The sequence below is a fragment of the Amia ocellicauda genome, chromosome 6 (genome assembly GCF_036373705.1).
Source record: "Amia ocellicauda isolate fAmiCal2 chromosome 6, fAmiCal2.hap1, whole genome shotgun sequence".
In the NCBI taxonomy this organism is placed as follows: Eukaryota; Metazoa; Chordata; class Actinopteri; order Amiiformes; family Amiidae; genus Amia; species Amia ocellicauda.
In genome coordinates this window covers 10,146,108-10,164,248 of record NC_089855.1, presented here as the reverse complement: position 1 = coordinate 10,164,248, position 18,141 = coordinate 10,146,108, and the positions used below count along the sequence as shown (strand labels likewise).

The 18,141-nt window shown below is 45.3% G+C and overlaps 1 protein-coding gene across 5 annotated transcripts in view; it reads right to left on the bottom strand.

Moving 5' to 3' along the window:
- Positions 1–284: 284 nt before the first annotated feature.
- herc2 (HECT and RLD domain containing E3 ubiquitin protein ligase 2) overlaps positions 285–18,141 on the bottom strand; it is a 62,230-nt gene continuing 44,373 nt past the window's right edge. For all 5 annotated transcript variants that reach the window (XM_066706085.1, XM_066706086.1, XM_066706087.1 and 2 more), the window contains 25 exons: positions 17,803–17,994; positions 16,182–16,335; positions 15,799–15,906; positions 15,536–15,667; positions 14,148–14,306; positions 13,797–13,915; positions 13,345–13,470; positions 13,059–13,214; positions 11,592–11,707; positions 11,310–11,508; positions 10,704–10,918; positions 9,535–9,712; positions 9,162–9,323; positions 8,572–8,663; positions 7,954–8,093; positions 7,145–7,332; positions 6,791–6,988; positions 6,184–6,267; positions 5,234–5,375; positions 4,822–5,016; positions 4,565–4,677; positions 2,828–3,018; positions 1,852–1,957; positions 1,438–1,650; positions 285–1,256 (listed from right to left, as the gene is read on the bottom strand). In XM_066706085.1, coding sequence (XP_066562182.1) covers positions 984–1,256; positions 1,438–1,650; positions 1,852–1,957; positions 2,828–3,018; positions 4,565–4,677; positions 4,822–5,016; positions 5,234–5,375; positions 6,184–6,267; positions 6,791–6,988; positions 7,145–7,332; positions 7,954–8,093; positions 8,572–8,663; positions 9,162–9,323; positions 9,535–9,712; positions 10,704–10,918; positions 11,310–11,508; positions 11,592–11,707; positions 13,059–13,214; positions 13,345–13,470; positions 13,797–13,915; positions 14,148–14,306; positions 15,536–15,667; positions 15,799–15,906; positions 16,182–16,335; positions 17,803–17,994 — 3,951 coding nt within the window. In that variant the 3' untranslated portion in view covers positions 285–983. The remainder of the gene's footprint in view (positions 1,257–1,437; positions 1,651–1,851; positions 1,958–2,827; positions 3,019–4,564; positions 4,678–4,821; positions 5,017–5,233; positions 5,376–6,183; positions 6,268–6,790; positions 6,989–7,144; positions 7,333–7,953; positions 8,094–8,571; positions 8,664–9,161; positions 9,324–9,534; positions 9,713–10,703; positions 10,919–11,309; positions 11,509–11,591; positions 11,708–13,058; positions 13,215–13,344; positions 13,471–13,796; positions 13,916–14,147; positions 14,307–15,535; positions 15,668–15,798; positions 15,907–16,181; positions 16,336–17,802; positions 17,995–18,141) is intronic.

Here is an 18,141-nt window from a genome sequence, read left to right as displayed (position 1 = left end):
AGCGAGGAGCTCGAGTATCTGGGATGTCTGTAAAGGAATTTCATCAATACCATGTGTCAGACTGCCAGTAAAGCAGAACAATCCCCATCTCTAAATAACACACACAAATGTGCTCAGATGTCCAAGGTACCTGGATCTCCCTTGGAAAAGAATTTATAGAAACCTTGTCGGAAAACCCCACCTTAAAACACCCTGTATGACCCCTGAATGTCCTACAGCCACCACCACGATATCCCAATGGACTGGACTATTACCATTATAATAATAATAAGCATTTAAAAGAATTTTAGTAATTTTGGTTGAAATTTATTCACAGAAAATGAGACGTTCTTTGTGGATACATGGCACAATCATATTATATACATTCCAGGATGGTAACAGTGGGCACATACACTTGTGAAGGTAATTGAAGACACAAATGTACATTCTAAAATGATACATCAGCGGGTTTGAGTTTTACATGAATAGTGAGGAATACTGATCCTGTCATCGTCAAAAAAAGTTCTTATAAAGAAACACTGCTATTACAGTCGAAAGAAATATTTATAATACTAATAATTTGTTGCACATTATCTCCAATATACAACAAACTAATGTAAAATCACAAAACCAATTGGATATGTCTACCACAGTGCCAGGCTCAATGCCCTGTTTTAGATGCCTCACTGCTTTTTTTCTTTTTTAATAATATATAAACATTTACATGACATTAGTAAACACAAAGCTAAACTGTGCAGCTTGTTCTTTTGTTTCAGTTTTATCTTTTAGAAAAAAAAAAAGAAAAAATATCCAAGAGAACCTACTTTATCCAGGTTACAGTGCCTTCAAAGCTAATTGCACATAATGATTTACAGGACTCTTATACAGCTAAGATTTTAGGTTGAATAAGTGTAGTTAAAACATTGTTCAGTTTTGCATGGCAGCTTCTTATGCTCCGGTTTTCACACGTTTCCTTACGTTGGTGGAGGCGGGACGCAACCTCCTCAGTGCCCGGTTAAATAGTCCTGTGTGGAATCGGAGGCGAAGGAATCGGCGTCCTCGTTGTCCGAGTCCTCGCTGCTGTCGTCCGCCGCCGGCTCCCCGGTCAGTGCAATGCGCGCGTAGTCGTCCGTGTCGATAGACTTGCAGAAGTGAATGGCGTACTTCAGCTTCTCCTCCAGAACCTGCTTGCAGGAGTATCGGGGCAGCTTCAGCAGAAAGAAACAGGTGTACGACTCTGGGAGGAAGTGGTCCGGGGGATTGTATTTATCCAGGACCTGAAACCGAAGGCAGTGTATTTTGTCATGATGCACAGAAGGGAGTATAGTTCTGGCTACAAAAGGCACAGTCACATACTGAAAGTCTGCAAATTAATCAAGATATTTATGCATTTATTTATTTAGCAGCTCTAAAGACAGCTCAAGCTAAAAATCAGCTTGACATTACGCACGGACCGACCTGAACGACGAAATCCCGGCCTCGGAAGTCCGCGATGGTCCTGGGCAGTCGGGTCCGGCCCCACACGAACCGGAGGAACAGAGACCTCTCCGTGTTGGAAAAGGACTCCATCACCTCCCAGAACCACTGGACCAGGGAGGAGGTGGGCTCTACGCCTTTGTACGTGGCCACTGACTTCAGCAGGTGCAGAGGGATGTCTGGGCTTCCGCACACCTATGGCACAGGGAACAGATGTTAGCGTAGGCCACACGGGGAACACAGAATTCAATAAAAAATAAAAAAATAAAAAATAAAAAAAAAGACTGCCGACAAGCATGCACGGCAACCTATAGAGAAATCGCAGAACTCAAACTATACAAATCAAGATGTCAGTTATATTTTCGGCACTGTCTCCAGTGGCTTGGGCTGGCTTACCATGGTCTCCAGCTCGTATCCAGTGAAGAGAGACAGGAGAGGCACGGGTACGACACGAGCCATTCCCTCCCTGACCGCCGACATCTGCTCGTCAAACTCGTGGAGTCTGCCGGGAACATGGAGACATGGCACATCACAACAGAGACTCCCACGCCACAAACCGCACGACTAGATCCTCATTAGACTTGGTAAACGTACTACACACAACACACTACACACAAGAGTGGCATTTACAAAACTTTACAAGCCTCAACTGCATAGGTATTACGCCTCAATAGAGTTATTCGTTCTAAAATGGAATGTTGAGTACATTTTTATTATATTAATTATCAAATTCTTATTTGATTTACATTTAATAAACCATCTGTAGTCTAGACAAACATTTCTCAACCTCAATATCTGATGCCCACTGTGTGGGTGAGAGATTTAACCAGAAAACATAAATAAATCTGTAACAAACAAAAGAGACTTAAGGAAACTGGCTTAAACAAAGTTGCCCTATGTGTAAATCAAAACCAGTAGTATATATGCGTGTCAATCACGATTTCCAATGGGCGAAAAATAAGTCTGTATAAAAATGTGACTACTACTGGTTCATCAATATGGGTGGAGGGAATTCATTATTTGATGTAATTGTTTAATTAGCTAGATACATTTACACAACTATCCAGGCCCAAGGATATTTTATAAGCAATTGTACCTTGAATCAAATGCACTTTTAGACCATCAACTGTAAAATACCTCACCTTATTTTATTTTTTTTAATGTCAAATTGAATAATTAAACAAATGAAGTAATTGAGGACTCTTGTAATGAAAACCAGCGTACACACGGCCCTGCAGGGATTGAGTTCGAGACACCCAGACAAATGTAAATATATCACAACCAAAAAGTATATTATAAACTTCAAAAGGCATCAAAACTCCGCTGAAGCTGACGGCAGTGATTTCATCACCACCCGTGCTGCTCTACTCACCTGTAATTTATTGCTAATCGCACATACTCCGCGCGGTTCTCCAGGGTTATGTGTGAGTATTTGGAGCTCAGCTGGATGTCTTGGCCACTCGCATTTGGCACAGTGAATGGAAGGGTCATGGCTTCAAATTCCTCCGCCGTCGCCTCGTTATCACGGATGTACATCAGGCCAGGGATGAAGTCTTTATCGACCTGTCGTGGGAACAGCACGTGTTAATATCACAGCCGTGAAGAGAGCCAACAAACCGCAGAGTTTAGGACCAAGCAAGGCCAGTGGTGTTGTGTCCCAGGTCCAGACCAAATTAAACTGATGCCTCCAACCTTCTCAAAAAATACAATGTTGCAGATGTTTAATTATGCTACAACTGCATTAAACTATTCTTCTGGCAGGTCTGGATAATTGTATCATGACTATGATATCATGCAACACATTTGAAGGGGGGAGGGCATACATTTACTTATACTTCTTAGAAAGCAATATACATGTCATCAAACCCCCCTTCTGGTGTCCAGAGGATCAAGGCGGCTGCAGGGTTAAAAGACCTGAATGGCTACAATTCAAAAACCCACCAGTACAAGTAGCTCTTAGTTAACCTTTCAAATGTCTCGAGGCAAAACTGTTCAACAACAGTGGCCTCTGTAATTTGCAGAGGCATTAAACGGGACTGTATACGATCAAATACCATCTCTGAGCACGATCAGAAGCTCATGATTAAAACATAAGCTTGGGGGTTGGGGGGGGGGGGTCACACGGGGAACCAAAATGTATTTTTTTTGTACAGGTTTGCTATTTGACTTTGAAACACTCAATCCTGAAACTAAATTTTGTACATCAACATTAAATGCCCTGTTGTTCTCGTGGGAGCTGCATCCATGCCACAACAGTTGACAATGTAGAGAGAACTGGAGTCTACTGTATGATATGAATATATAAAACTGTACATTTTCTCCATGGCTTACATAACAAAGATTAAGAGGTTAATCTATTACACAATGATCTGGAAGTGCAAAGCTGAAAATCCAATTTCTTTAGTCATTTAAAAATCTTAATGAAAAGCTTTCAAAGCAGTAATACACAGCGATGCATTATTTTTATGTTGTAATTTAATACTAAATTAAGTGTTTAATCCAATACTTTTTTTTGGTCGTCGTTTTATTATGTGCTTTTATCTTATTTCACACCCGATTTAGGTTATTATTTCTTCTGAGATTTACTGCACACATGAATTGTTCCCATAAAAATAGCTCCTGAGTGAGACGCCGTGCCACAGGGAAGTGTATCGGTGCGAAACACTCCGGTGCCCACGCTCAACTGCGCAGCGCTAACAGCCATCAGCTCTGAGACATTTTCTCCAACAGTGAGTATAGCTGGGATAAAAAAATAATCCCGGGAGCCACCACCACAGAGAGTCCTGTACATCACAGAGAACTCAAATGTTATCAGCACCACAGGATAGGACGATAACACATCTGTGACCCATTTTAAGTGAAGAGTGTTTCACCAATACATTTTTTAACATAGAGCTACTTTACGGAACCAGGAAAGGCAGTGGAGATTTTCCACTCTCAGGCTGTGGTCCACACCACAGAAGTGGGCCACTGTCTGACAGGAGTGCCGTGGACTTGCAGAGCTGCGAGCCCAGGTTTCTAAGGTACCGACTCACACCTGGACCGACAGATCAGGCGCTTCCTGAATTCAGTGCAGGCCATGAATTAAACCACTGAAACCTCCGCTTACCTCACTGAGGTCAGCAATTGTCAGGTTCATCCCGGCGAGCTGCTTCCACACGGGCTCAGCCAGGTTGAGGCTCAATGGGCTGCCTGTGCGGATCGCGATGCCGAGCAGAACGCCTGAGAGAACACAACAGCACACTTAAATGAGTGAGCGAGAACAAACCCAATGCGGATGAGGTCAAACATGGGGTTTTATCTACAGAAAAGCGTTCATGGATGTATTTACACCACGTGGAAAAGCATGTTAAGGGTGTCACTTGCCTAAAAAGCGGAACATGGTCATGTGCAACGGCGACTTGGCGGCGGGGTTCAGGAGGAAGCAGTCCCGGTTGGCCCCCGACTCGTCCCGGCCGTTGGGGGTGACAATGAGCAGCGGAGTCAGGCCGTTCTGCAGCTCCTCGCACATCTCCGCGATAGACTCGCTGTAGCCTCCCCCGCAGTCATCGACAGACTCCCCTGGGGACACCCACACAAAAACACTGCGTTACAGAGCAGGCCGGCCTGGGAGACTGCGAGCCATGAAGCCAGCAATGAATAAATCAATACCTTCATGAAGACCACAGCCAATGGGAAGTTAAACATGCCTGACCTTCCCATACATTTCTCCAGTGGATATTCTTTCAAACGGGCTTCCGTCACTTCCACAGACCTAGTGAGCTGAACACCAACATACCTACAAACTTGACCTTCCAGACGCGGTGTGGGAGGAGCAGGCTGTCTGGGCTGAAGGAGCTCATCTTGGCACACATCTGGCCGAAGACAGACTTGGTGCCATCGGGTCCTGCCAGACCTCCTTTACTCCTGGAGCGTTTCACCTGAAGGAGCAGCCATAATATCAGTGTTTAAGTCAAATATATAGGGTGAGGTCTTTAAACACTGTGGTTGAAAGAGGAATGTATGGTTCTCTTTGGGGAAATATTAAAATGCATTTGGACATTGCCTACAATGCTAGGGCTGGAGGAGACCTTTTCAAAACCACTTCTGTACTCTGAAATTTTGTAAACGGAGGCTTCCGGGACACCGTTCCATTATGTTGGGTAACGTGAAGTCAAGGTGCAGTGACCTGAACTCTTTTAAGTAACATCCGAGGCAGCTGAACTGAAACATTAATTTCATCCGACATTATTGGGGAGATGAAGACAAAGCTCACACACATGGATAACAATCTTCTTCATTATGAAAGATCACATGTAGAGCACAGCCAGGGACCTGAAGCAAAATATCAACAGCCCGAGAGCGGTGTCAGCCAGGCGGAAAGGAAATACCAAGAGTCATCGCAGACTCACGAGCTGACGCTCCTAGCAAATTGCTCAGCTCCACAGACAACCCGGTCACTGTGATGGCTCACCTCAGAAACCGGCTGAAGGTTGTATAAGTTTTAGAGGAGTCTACCAAAAACAAACCCAGTGCCGTAGCTACAGTCTACAATTTAGCTTAAGGAAAAAAAACAGGACAGATTTGAAAGCTTATTGTAGTTCTGAAAAACTGTTAAAACAAAATCAACACTATTGTCATCAGAACACAAGGAGACTTCTGTGGTTTTAGTATAACTCCATAAATTCAACCGGGTCATATTTTGCTCTAATCTACTCACGGATTCAGAGCAGTCTGAAGGGTCAGTACCTGTATCCTGTTGAGCTCCACCACGGGTCCGTGCTGCCGATCCCGGACCATGGTGGCTTGAACCACCTTGCGGAAAGCAGCTTCCTGTGAGAGGAGGGTCACACATTATGGTCTGCAGCATGACAGCTGACTTTTAAAAACCCTATTGAGTCTCAGTCACCAGAGCAACCCATCATAAATGCATCTACGCTCTTCAAATTCACTCCAAAATGGACTGGAATGTTTTTGGTTTTGTTTTATATATGGCAATGCGCAAGACGACTCAAACTTTTTCTGTAACAAACAAAGCCTAAATTTACTCTCTGACTTTAAGTGTGTCACTCAGAAGTGTATTCATAAACAAAGGAATTCATCCTGAGAGCATAAAATCTTTTCTAAAATGCTCAGCTCTGGTTGCAGGGTGATGCGTCCTCAATGGGCACGAGCTCATCGGTGCTACTGTGCATCAGGTGACCAGACTTCAGTCTAAATGGACTTCCTGTTCATTTGCCAACCAGCTCATTCTATACAGCATTTCTAAGACCATACAAAGAAACGGGCAAAATGGTGGCTATACACCCTGAGACACATGCACCACCGTCTGTGTTGGTGGCCTGCAGGCTCTCACCTTGCCCTGAGAGATCAATATGCCCCTGAGCGTGTCGAAGCCCACGGAGGGGCCCTGTCCCGTCTCTCCCAGCCGGCCCTCCAGGTCGAACATGGGGATACAGGGGCAGAAGAGCTCAGAGATGTGGTGCAGAAGCAGCAGCCGGTTCCTCAGCGCAATGATGGGAATCTCCTGCAGGTGATTGTACTCCATGGGAACCTGAGAGACAGAAGATAAAATAGCTCTAACTGAAAATGTGAAGCAGGGAGAATTTCAACAAATATTCCCATTTGTTCCTTTTCCATAAATCTCTAGACGTGACGCAAAGTAACGCTGAGGAAAAGCCTACAGGTTTCTCCCGGTGCGAGGGCCTACCTGAGCGGGCAGCTTGCCAGCGCTGGCAGGCTTGCTGGTAGACCAGGCCAGGGTGTGCGCCGAGCCACAGGCCACGCGGTTGATCTTCTTCCCCTGCAGCGCGGCCACGAGCCGGGGCCTCTGGATGGCGTTGGTGGTGCCATCTCCCAACTGGCCCTCGTCGTTGTCTCCCCACGTGTACACCTCTCCTGCCCCACGAGAGAATCAGTCATTACCCCGGTGTCACACAGGAACAGAACGGAGCCGAAGTGGGGGGGGGGGGTTAAAATACCGCGTTGAGATGTTAATGTATTCATATGTACCGTGTGCACGAGTAACCGTGTCTGATAAACACGTGGACACCGGCAACGGAGGTGAGGCTCAAAAGTTAACATTTACATCAAAAGACATGGGTAAGTTAATTGATTTTGCATTTCTTTACAGTGATCTTTTAAAAACTTTCATTCCAAACACAAGTAAAGAACAAAAACCTTGTTGATTGTTCAGTATCTTGATTTAATACAAACTTAACTGAACGCCAAACCAGAGAAAAAGCCCCCAAGAGTTCTGAATGAACAGTGACACTCAACACTCATCAAGACGGTGCACAACAACACAAGAGGACTCCTCATTAACCAATAGATGAAAAGACGCTTTCACATCATCACCGCCGTCAGCTGATCTCCGCCTCAAAGGCCACGGCCTAAATTCCCATCTCGCACGACTCTGGGCTACGAGTTTACTGTACATCAGAGGTCACATGGTACAGTGGAGATGTGCATGTCCCAGGCCGTGTGTACGAGTCTCGGTGTGCGTGTTTGCTGCCCTACCATCCTCAGTGCAGCAGACGCAGTGCAGTGAGCCGGTGGCGATGGCGATCACTTTCTTCCCCTGCAGTCCCTGGACCTGCCGCGGTCGCCTCACGTGATCGTCCGAGCCGTGGCCCAGCCGGTGGTAGTCTCCTTTGCCCCTGAGAGAGAGTGAGAGAGATTGAGAGAGGGTAAAGAAGTGTGCTGGGACTGTTTGTAGTTTAGTTTAGGATTAAGATTTGCTTGAAGAGCCAGGCAAGGAGGCTCTCATACCCCCTGCTGGTTAGGTTTTCATTGTACCATTGTTGGGAAGGGAATTATACAGAGAAAACCAGGCATTATCTGTGTGGGTTATCCCATTTATAAACTGCAAATAAGGAGTTCCTTTCTAAACCTGTCCAGAATTGGGTACTTTTGACATTAATCCCGGATATATAATGGGTTACAATCCGATGACATCAGCATCATGAGTGAAGGTGAAACAGGTGAGAGTGAAGGTCAAAAGTACTCAAGACTATTTGTAAGAGAGCTCGGTGTTTCGAAGGATGATTCTCATACTGTTCTGTAGAAAACCTCCACCAATAACAGGGTCCAAGGAATTGCCATTATTTTGTATTACTTTTAAAATATGATACATACCATGTGTACACAGCTCCAGACTTGGTTAGTGCCACAGAAAACTGAGATCCACATTCAACCTTAATAACTCCAAGACCAGTGAGGGAGTCAATCTGCAGTTAAAAGAGAAGTGATCTGAGCACAGACAGTTGACGGAGGGGATAATCTCACAAGAGCGAGGCAGACACGGCTCCAGTCCAGTTCACATGAATGAGTCCTGCATTAACTGCCTTCTCTGTCGCTAAACACATTAGGCTGTCCAATAGACACATTACGTTGCTCTTGAACAAGTGGTTGTGCTCAGCCAAGAGAGCAGTCAGACACTTACTACCAAAAGTGGACAAACGCTCCTCGATTGGAAAACACCCTCTCCACTGACCATCAAATATCAGGCCCTCAAAACTAGTTTAATCTTTTGTTTCCGACGTGGGGCAACACGTATGAATAAACATTTTCACATCCCTCAGCACGCCTGACAGAATAACTGACTAACATGATCACAAAGCACTTTCCAAGATGGTTGTGAGACAGATTAAAATTTCTATATACATTTCAGTTTCTGTTCAAAGTCGCATCTAACAAAGAAACCAATACATTAACGGCCACAATACCTTCATGGGAACCTTGCAGCCATCGCTGCCTCCCCTGCCGAGCTTGCCGTAGTCCCCATCCCCCCAGGACCACACCGTGTCGTCGTCGGTTAGGCACAGGGTCTGGGCGTCTCCGCTGCCACAGGCCACATTGATCACACGGTGTCCCTGCAGAGCGTCCACCTGACAACAACACAATGGGGTCAACGGCACGTCCCCACACAACCCTCACACCGTGACAGGGACTAACGAGGTTTAGCGAACAAAATCAATTATTTACAATATGGTTTGCTTAAAACCACTATTAAAAATAAAAGGTATGCCAGCCATGTTGCAAAAAATTCTTTCTACTCAAACACCAACCATCAAACCCCAGCAAGGGGTCTGTACTCACCAGTTTGGGTTTAAGCTGGTCCTCGCTGTCCCCATGGCCCAGGCGGCCATAGCGGCCCTTGCCCCAGGTGTAGAGCTCCCCGCTGGCGGTGATGCAGGCGCTGTGGGCCCCCCCGGCAGCGATGTCCACCACCTCGATGCCCCTCAAAGACTCGATCACACGCGGGCGATCACAGGGGCTGAGGGGAGGGAGAAGAACAGAGGGTTAAGTACTCTCTAGTCTAGTCTGCAAAATCATCAACATTTCTTAGAAAGCACTGCAGTCGGTACATCCTGCCAGTTAGAGATCTTTCTGTAAATTAGAATGTATTAAAACAGTGAAGTTATGGGCTTACTAAGACTTCACGCACATTATGTATCTGCATTTCTTAATCACTTCTTTCCTAAAATACATCAAATCAGTTAAAATCTGCTCAATAGAATAAAACCTCTTGAAGAGAATGGCTTTCACATGAACCCTTGCGTGTGTAGAGCACTGCATGCAAGTGATAGTTAAACCATGTATGTTGTCTTGGATAAAGACCTGTGCTAAATAACTAAAATCATGAAGAGCAAGCTCTGTTGTCCTCTGGTGGTCAAGACAGGCAATGCACAATGCACCCAGAGAACCATCATCATCTCCTTATTAAAAACTACTGAAGAACAATCAGTCTTCAAATCAAATTGGAACATTTGTTGCAATGCCTTTATTACACGTGTTGTGGAGAACAACAGTGAATCAAGAAGAGTCCAGAGTTGCTCTGTCTTCATTTGAAAAAGTCAGAGGCTTTTATACACAAAATCAAAGATCTGGTTATAATCAGAAAGGCATTACTATATTATCTTAAAAAGTTAGCTAAGCAGAATATATCATTATAGGACAGAGTTCATAGATCAACACATGGATTAGGAAGCAGGCACTTCAATCATACTGTTTGACATTCTCATCGTAAATAACAAACAGAAATCAAACTACCTTCTGGCCTGACCTTCTAGCTTGACTTTATCTTTCTTAAGTATACAAGAGAGAAAAACAGGTATGAGAAAAGAATTTCTAACTCTCCTTCCACACTACCTTGCCTTAAATATTATATATCCAGCACTGTACCCTGCTAATATTATGGAAATCGGAGATGATTAAAGGAGCTTGAAGTGTTTTTGCAGAAAACAGTTTGTGCGCCGCATCCTAACCTCCGGTTCCCATGGCCCAGCTTCCCGTCCTCGGCCTCACCCCAGGAGTACACTTCTCCCTCGGAGGACAGCGCCAGGCAGTGCTTGCCCCCCGAGTTCACGGCCACCTTCCTGATGAAGACGTGCTGGATGGACTCCAGCAGGGTGGGGGTGGATACCGACTCTGTGCCTCCAATCCCCAGACGGCCCCCCGCACCGTAGCCCGTAGCGTAGAGCTGCGCGGGGCAGGAGAGCACAGGCACTTCAGTCTTCACCACTGAGCTTAACACTTTACACCAGTTACCCCAATTCCCCATCTTCTCATCACTGCGTGAGCCCCCACTGTACAATTATTTATACTGAGGTCTATCGGGTTTGCACACCAAGAAAGGAGAGGAGCTGTAAACTGTGTATATGAGGTAAAAATAAATACCTTAATAGTTAAACTGAATAAATTCGACTGATCGAAGGCCTTGCTGGAAAGAATCCTCTGAACTGTGCATTTGAAGGATTTCCAAATCTATTAACTGGACGCTTTAAAACCCTGAGACTAAAGCCAGCAACTCAAGGACATTGACACTTTTACAGCATGCATTTTTTTTATCTTCATCCTCGCTGGTTCCTCACCTTCCCATCAGCCGTCACTGCGAAGAGGGTCTGTTCTCCTCCGATGAGCTGCACGGGTCTCAGGGTGGCCAGGGCTTCACACGGGGTGGGAACTTTGACCTTTGCCCCTTCAATACCCCCAAGCTGACCTCGGTGGTTATGTCCCCAGCCATAGATCGTCCCACTGCCCCCCGCTGACAGGGTCCAGTCGTCTGGCCGTCTGTGTGTCAAAGTGAAAAGCGTCTCACATACAGACGTGACAGAATGCTCGTGTGTGCGTGTGCTTGTGCGCTGGGCTCCTACCGGTTCATCCACTGCACAAGCTGCTCGTCCTGCTCCCTCTTGTACACATCATGGCTCTCGTGAAGGCCATTCATGTTCTCACTGTCGGCCATGAGCTCGCGGATCTTCTTGGCCACCTGAACAGACGAAACTTATCAGCATTCAACAGAAGACTTATGAAATGCTATCTACCCCCCGCCCAATTTGGCTGCAATTGTTCAAGAATTAAGGCTTTTTGGGCTTCAGCATTTATTTTTGATCACGTGATGTCCCTTTAAATGCATTTTGATTCATGTTGTTAATTAATCCGTCGAAAAAGCTGATAAAGGACTAAATAGTTATTTTGCCTTCATGTCCAAAATCAAATCTTATTAATCACTCCCCCTCACCACTCCTTAGATTTTAATTGGAATTTAGTTCTCATTCTTCAATTGATTAGGTTTCAATGTGTCATTTTCTTCTAATTCAATGTTGTTTTCGACAGCAAATCAAATAGAATTTTCTTGTAATTGGTATGCAAATACATCTTTATGAGATATTATGAAGATTGAATGGTCAGGTTTGCAAATTAAATGCCAAAAACTGAAAGCCATGTTTAGAATGAACAATTGCAGCTAATACTGTATCCCCTTCACAGATGTCTCTGGCATAAAAATAAAAATAAAACTGGACAAAAGCTGTTATAAACCACCCGATACATATGGCAATAAATCGCAAAAGTGTATAAGAACAGGAAGGAACTACTGATATTAAAACTATTACGTTACACTGTATTGCAAACTATACTTCTAAATTCACCGTCAAACCCTTAAAATAAAATTAGGCGATGACAAGAAAATAAATACTGTTTATTTGGTTTAGTATTTTACATTTCAAATACTCATGATTAAAATCAGTTCTAAAATAATTTCTAAAAAACTTTTAAAATCCTTTAAAACTTTAAACCAAACAAGTGAGTGTAAAAGTGCATTAATCAAAAACAATGTGTGTAAGTTGGCAAACTGCCAACTGACAAGAAAATAAATACTGTTTTATTGGGTTTAGTATTTTACATTTCAAAATAATAAAAACATTTAAAAAAAAATTGTAATACTCATGATTAAAAAATTTGTTAAAATCAATCTTCTAAAATCACTTAAAATTTTTAAAATCATAAAGTGATTAACTTAAACAAAACACATGAACTCAAATAAACATGTGCTTAAATCAGTAAAACAAACTTGTGATAAAAGGCAAACAAAAAAAGGTCAAATACATTGAAAGTAACTGAAAATGCATCAGATAAATCAAAAACTAAATAAAACCATAAAATAAACAAAACCAAAACAATCTGATGCATTTAAAATTAAAAACCAAACGGCCAATGTATTTGACAAAATAAGAAAACAACCAAAAAAAAAACAAGTGCATTTAAAATCAACTAATTCTGTCTGACAAGAAAAGAAAAGGAAAACATCATTGCTGAGAATAACTAGATTAAACTCTGACCTCATCGAGAAACTGCCGTGGCAGTGGGGTCCTCTTGTCCAGCGCCACAGCCACCCGGGAGGCCGTGCAGTACCTCCTGAACCAGGCCCACTTGTGCGTCTCGGCACAGCAGGGCAGGGTGTCCAGCTCCAGGTCACAGGCCAGGGCCACCAGCACCTGCACCCAACACAGCCAGAGAACGGTCAGGACAGCGGCATAGACCTACCATAAGCCCACCTCTCCTTCACACTACAACATACGATATCGACTTCCCAGCTACCTCTAGGGTGGGTAATTATGCCAGTACCTTGAAGAATGGACTGTGGAGCAGTTGCTTGCCTCCTCGAACGATTGGATCTTCGTATTCATACTGTCGCTGTAGCGCCTCCGGAAGCCCCTTCACCAAAGCCGCCAAGGCACTGCCGGTAAAACCCTGCAACAACAAGAGAAGGCACCATAAGCTTTCCCAGTCTGGCCAAGAGAACTCATTATGATCAAACTAAGCAAATCAATATCAAAAGCATTGTTTCCATTATGAAAGTACTAAGATGCTGATGCTACACAGAAAAACTCTAGACACAGTACTATAAAGAATCGGAACAAAGTCCCACATTCAGACGATGCAAAATGGAGGACCCCTATTGTGACCCAATCACAGTCCAGTTTTAAACAGCTGTTGGACGCATCAGTTGGGAATCCCCACGGGGGTACAGAGTCGGTGGAAACTGAGGAGAGGGGTACACAGGCCTGAGGACACACCATAGAGCGGGGCTCGCCCTCCGCATCTCCCAGGAGCCGATTGATATTGATGGACTGGCCAAACTCCGTCGTCAGTAGCTTGCGCAGCCTCTGCAGGGCCCACATGCGGTGTCCGGCAGCTGGACAATTACAGGAGGAGACATCAGAAAACAAGGGAAATAACTCTGCACTGCACACCACATGACAGGAAGTCCAGCTCCAGCTTACACAACAGGTTGCAAAACTTAAATTAAAAACAACTGAATGTATTCATACGCTGGATTATACGTATTTGAATCACTGCATTAAAAACAAGGTGCATTTTGAATATAAGGGAATTTGTGAAGCCCACTGGGAGCTCCATGTACTCACCTAGGGCGCTAAGCTGGGCACAGGCAGCCAGCGAGGCGGCCAGCCGGGGAACAATGCCACGGTTGGAGGCAAAGTTGAGGCGGAAGTCCAGCAGACAGGTGACGAGGTCCATGGAAGGACAGGACAGGATGCAGCGGTCAGACAGCAGGTCCTTGGGCCCTGAAGGAAAACAGAGTTCTCTGACTGGCCGGCTGGGATGTTTCACTCACTCACAACCACTTCCTTAACATATTACGTTACTGATATAAAAAATAATAATAATGATTATTATTATTATTATTAGCAATACAACATTTTGAAAAGACAACCCAGTCTTCAAGAAAAAGTTTCCTCAAGTTAACAGTAGTTCTGTTATTCCATTAGTAGTACATTCATGTGAATGTGAAATAAACACCATCACCCAGTTTCACTCGGTCGTGTGTCACATGTACACCGATCAGCCATAACATTATGACCACCTGCCTAATATTGTGTAGGTCCCCCTTTTGCCGCCAAAACAGCCCTGACCCGTCGAGGCATGGACTCCACTAGACCTCTGAAGGTGTGCTGTGGTATCTGGCACCAAGACGTTAGCAGCAGATCCTTTAAGTCCTGTAAGTTGCGAGGTGGGACCTCCATGGATCGGACTTGTTTGTCCAGCACATCCCACAGATGCTCGATTAGATTGAGATCTGGGGAATTTGGAGGCCAAGCCAACACCTTGAACTCATCATTCATCAGACCAGGCCACCTTCTTCCATTGCTCCGTGGTCCAGTTCTGATGCTCACGTGCCCATTGTAGGCGCTTTCGGCAGTGGACAGGGGTCAGCATGGGCACCCTGACTGGTCTGCAGCTACGCGGCCCCATACGCAAAAAACTGCGATGCACTGTGTGTTCTGACACCTTTCTATCACAACCAGCATTCACTTCTTCAGCAATTTGAGCTACAGTAGCTCGTCTGTTGGATCGGACCACACAGGCCAGCCTTCGCTCTCCACGTGCATCAATGAGCCTTGGCCGCCCATGACCCTGTCGCCGGTTCACCGCTTTTCCTTCCTTGGACCACTTTTGATAGGTACTGACCACTGCAGACCGGGAACACCCCACAACAGCTGCAGTTTTGGAGATGCTCTGACCCAGTCGTCTAGCCATCACAATTTGGCCCGTGTCAAAGTCACTCAGATCCTTACGCTTGCCCATTTTTCCTGCTTCTAACACATCAACTTTGAGGACAAAATGTTCACTTGCTGCCTAATATGTCCCACCCACTGACAGGTGCCATGATAACGAGATTATCAGTGTTATTCACTTCACCTGTCAGTGGACATAATGTTATGGCTGATCGCTGTATGTAACGTGTGGTTTCTACGGGTCAGCTGCATTTCCAGAGGGTGCAGTGAGGCAGTACCTGCAGCTGGCATGATGGGGTAGACAGTGAAGCGCCAGCCCCAGCCATTGACCGAGCCGTCGCTGGTGAACTTCCACTTCAGTTCGTCTCCCGGGATGCGCAGCTCACTCGACCAATCGGACCACTCCCGCCCTGCAGAATATATACTTTATACTCAGTAAATCTGATCACAAGGTGGACCTCCAGGACCAATCCAACTGATCCACTCTAATACTTAACACCCTAATCATGTCACGTGATCTGTACAAGAATGCAGAGGTCACCTGATCTGACGGACACGATCCGGTTGGCGCCGTCCATGATGGTGAGAGGATCGTGGCGCCTCTCTGTGGAGCACTGCCGATCGAACTCCACTCTCAGCCCCTCGGCACCTGACAAGAGCGCAGGGGGAGGGCAACGATCAGCAAATGGGTCCTGAACAACCATTCCCATTTCTATGAACTGTAATTTAATGCCATAGTGCTTCTACATTTTTTACTAATCAGTGTCTGAATGGAAATTCTTCTCTGCTCTGCCAGTCAATAATCCCTTAGTGAACAGAAGAGGGATTGTCATGCATTAAAACTGGAGAATTAATAGAGACCAACATCTCTGAACAGGTTCACCCTCTTCCTCGCAGTCACTGGAATGGGAGGCTATGCGTTACCTGGTATCTTCACAGTGCCGCTGGTGGACGTGTCGTCGGTGTAGGGGTGGCTGCTCTCCACCACCACGGGCTGGGAGGACAGGCGGCCGCTCTGGGAGTCTGTGGCAACGTCCTCCAGCTCGGTCACGCACAGCTCCAGCAGCATATCAGCCACCTGCAGACGGGCAGACAGGCGGCCAAGTCACCAGCCAATCCCAATATGAGGGATTAAGCCACAAAAGAAACAGGATTTTCAGTTTAAGACGACACTTTAGTTTGGTTTGCCAATATCAAGTCTTAACTGCCTTTCATTACAGTAGACAGCCTGGTGTGAATCTGCCAATGGTGTAAAATAGTTTGACACTTAATTTCAATATACACTCACCTAAAGGATTATTAGGAACACCATACTAATACTGTGTTTGACCCCCTTTTGCCTTCAGAAATGCCTTAATTCTACGTGGCATTGATTCAACAAGGTGCTGAAAGCATTCTTTAGAAATGTTGGCCCATATTGATAGGATAGCATCTTGCAGTTGATGGAGATTTGTGGGATGCACATCCAGGGCACGAAGCTCCCGTTCCACCACATCCCAAAGATGCTCTATTGGGTTGAGATCTGGTGACTGTGGGGGCCAGTTTAGTACAGTGAACTCATTGTCATGTTCAAGAAACCAATCTGAAATGATTCGACCTTTGTGACATGGTGCATTATCCTGCTGGAAGTAGCCATCAGAGGATGGGTACATGGTGGTCATAAAGGGATGGACATGGTCAGAAACAATGCTCAGGTAGGCCGTGGCATTTAAACGATGCCCAATTGGCACTAAGGGGCCTAAAGTGTGCCAAGAAAACATCCCCCACACCATTACACCACCACCACCAGCCTGCACAGTGGTAACAAGGCATGATGGATCCATGTTCTCATTCTGTTTACGCCAAATTCTGACTCTACCATCTGAATGTCTCAACAGAAATCGAGACTCATCAGACCAGGCAACATTTTTCCAGTCTTCAACTGTCCAATTTTGGTGAGCTTGTGCAAATTGTAGCCTCTTTTTCCTATTTGTAGTGGAGATGAGTGGTACCCGGTGGGGTCTTCTGCTGTTGTAGCCCATCCGCCTCAAGGTTGTACGTGTTGTGGCTTCACAAATGCTTTGCTGCATACCTCGGTTGTAACGAGCATCAACAAGGCATTTTCGCCCACAGGACTGCCGCATACTGGATGTTTTTCCCTTTTCACACCATTCTTTGTAAACCCTAGAAATGGTTGTGCGTGAAAATCCCAGTAACTGAGCAGATTGTGAAATACTCAGACCGGCCCGTCTGGCACCAACAACCATGCCACGCTCAAAATTGCTTAAATCACCTTTCTTTCCCATTCAGACATTCAGTTTGGAGTTCAGGAGATTGTCTTGACCAGGACCACACCCCTAAATGCATTGAAGCAACTGCCATGTGATTGGTTGGTTAGATAATTGCATTAATGAGAAATTGAACAGGTGTTCCTAATAATCCTTTAGGTGAGTGTATTTACTCCCCATATTTAGTCATTTGTTAAATTCTCTGTCATATATTCCTATCCTAACACTTCAACATATTCTTGCCGAGAAGTACCATTTCAAAAACCAAACAAACTGACCTGTGGGTAGGCTGTGCCCATCCCAGACAGCACCGCGGAGAGCACTTGCTTCCCCTTCTCCCCAGAGCGAGCGGACACCGCCAGCTTCAGGAGGTCCACCATGACCCGGGTGTCGTCTGGGACGAGCAGGCTGGTGAATTCGTCCAGGTACTGGGGCTCAGGACCCACGGTTTTGTTCTGGCTCTCACCATCCTGTTCAGGGAAAAAAGCGGGGTTTTCAGAAGTGTTGGGGCACCTTTAGACAATGCTGCACAAGAATATGAAGCCTTCACAAACATAAGCCAACTAAATGTCTCAAATGCTCAATGTTTAACGCATGGCCCGACTTCAGTTTCCAAT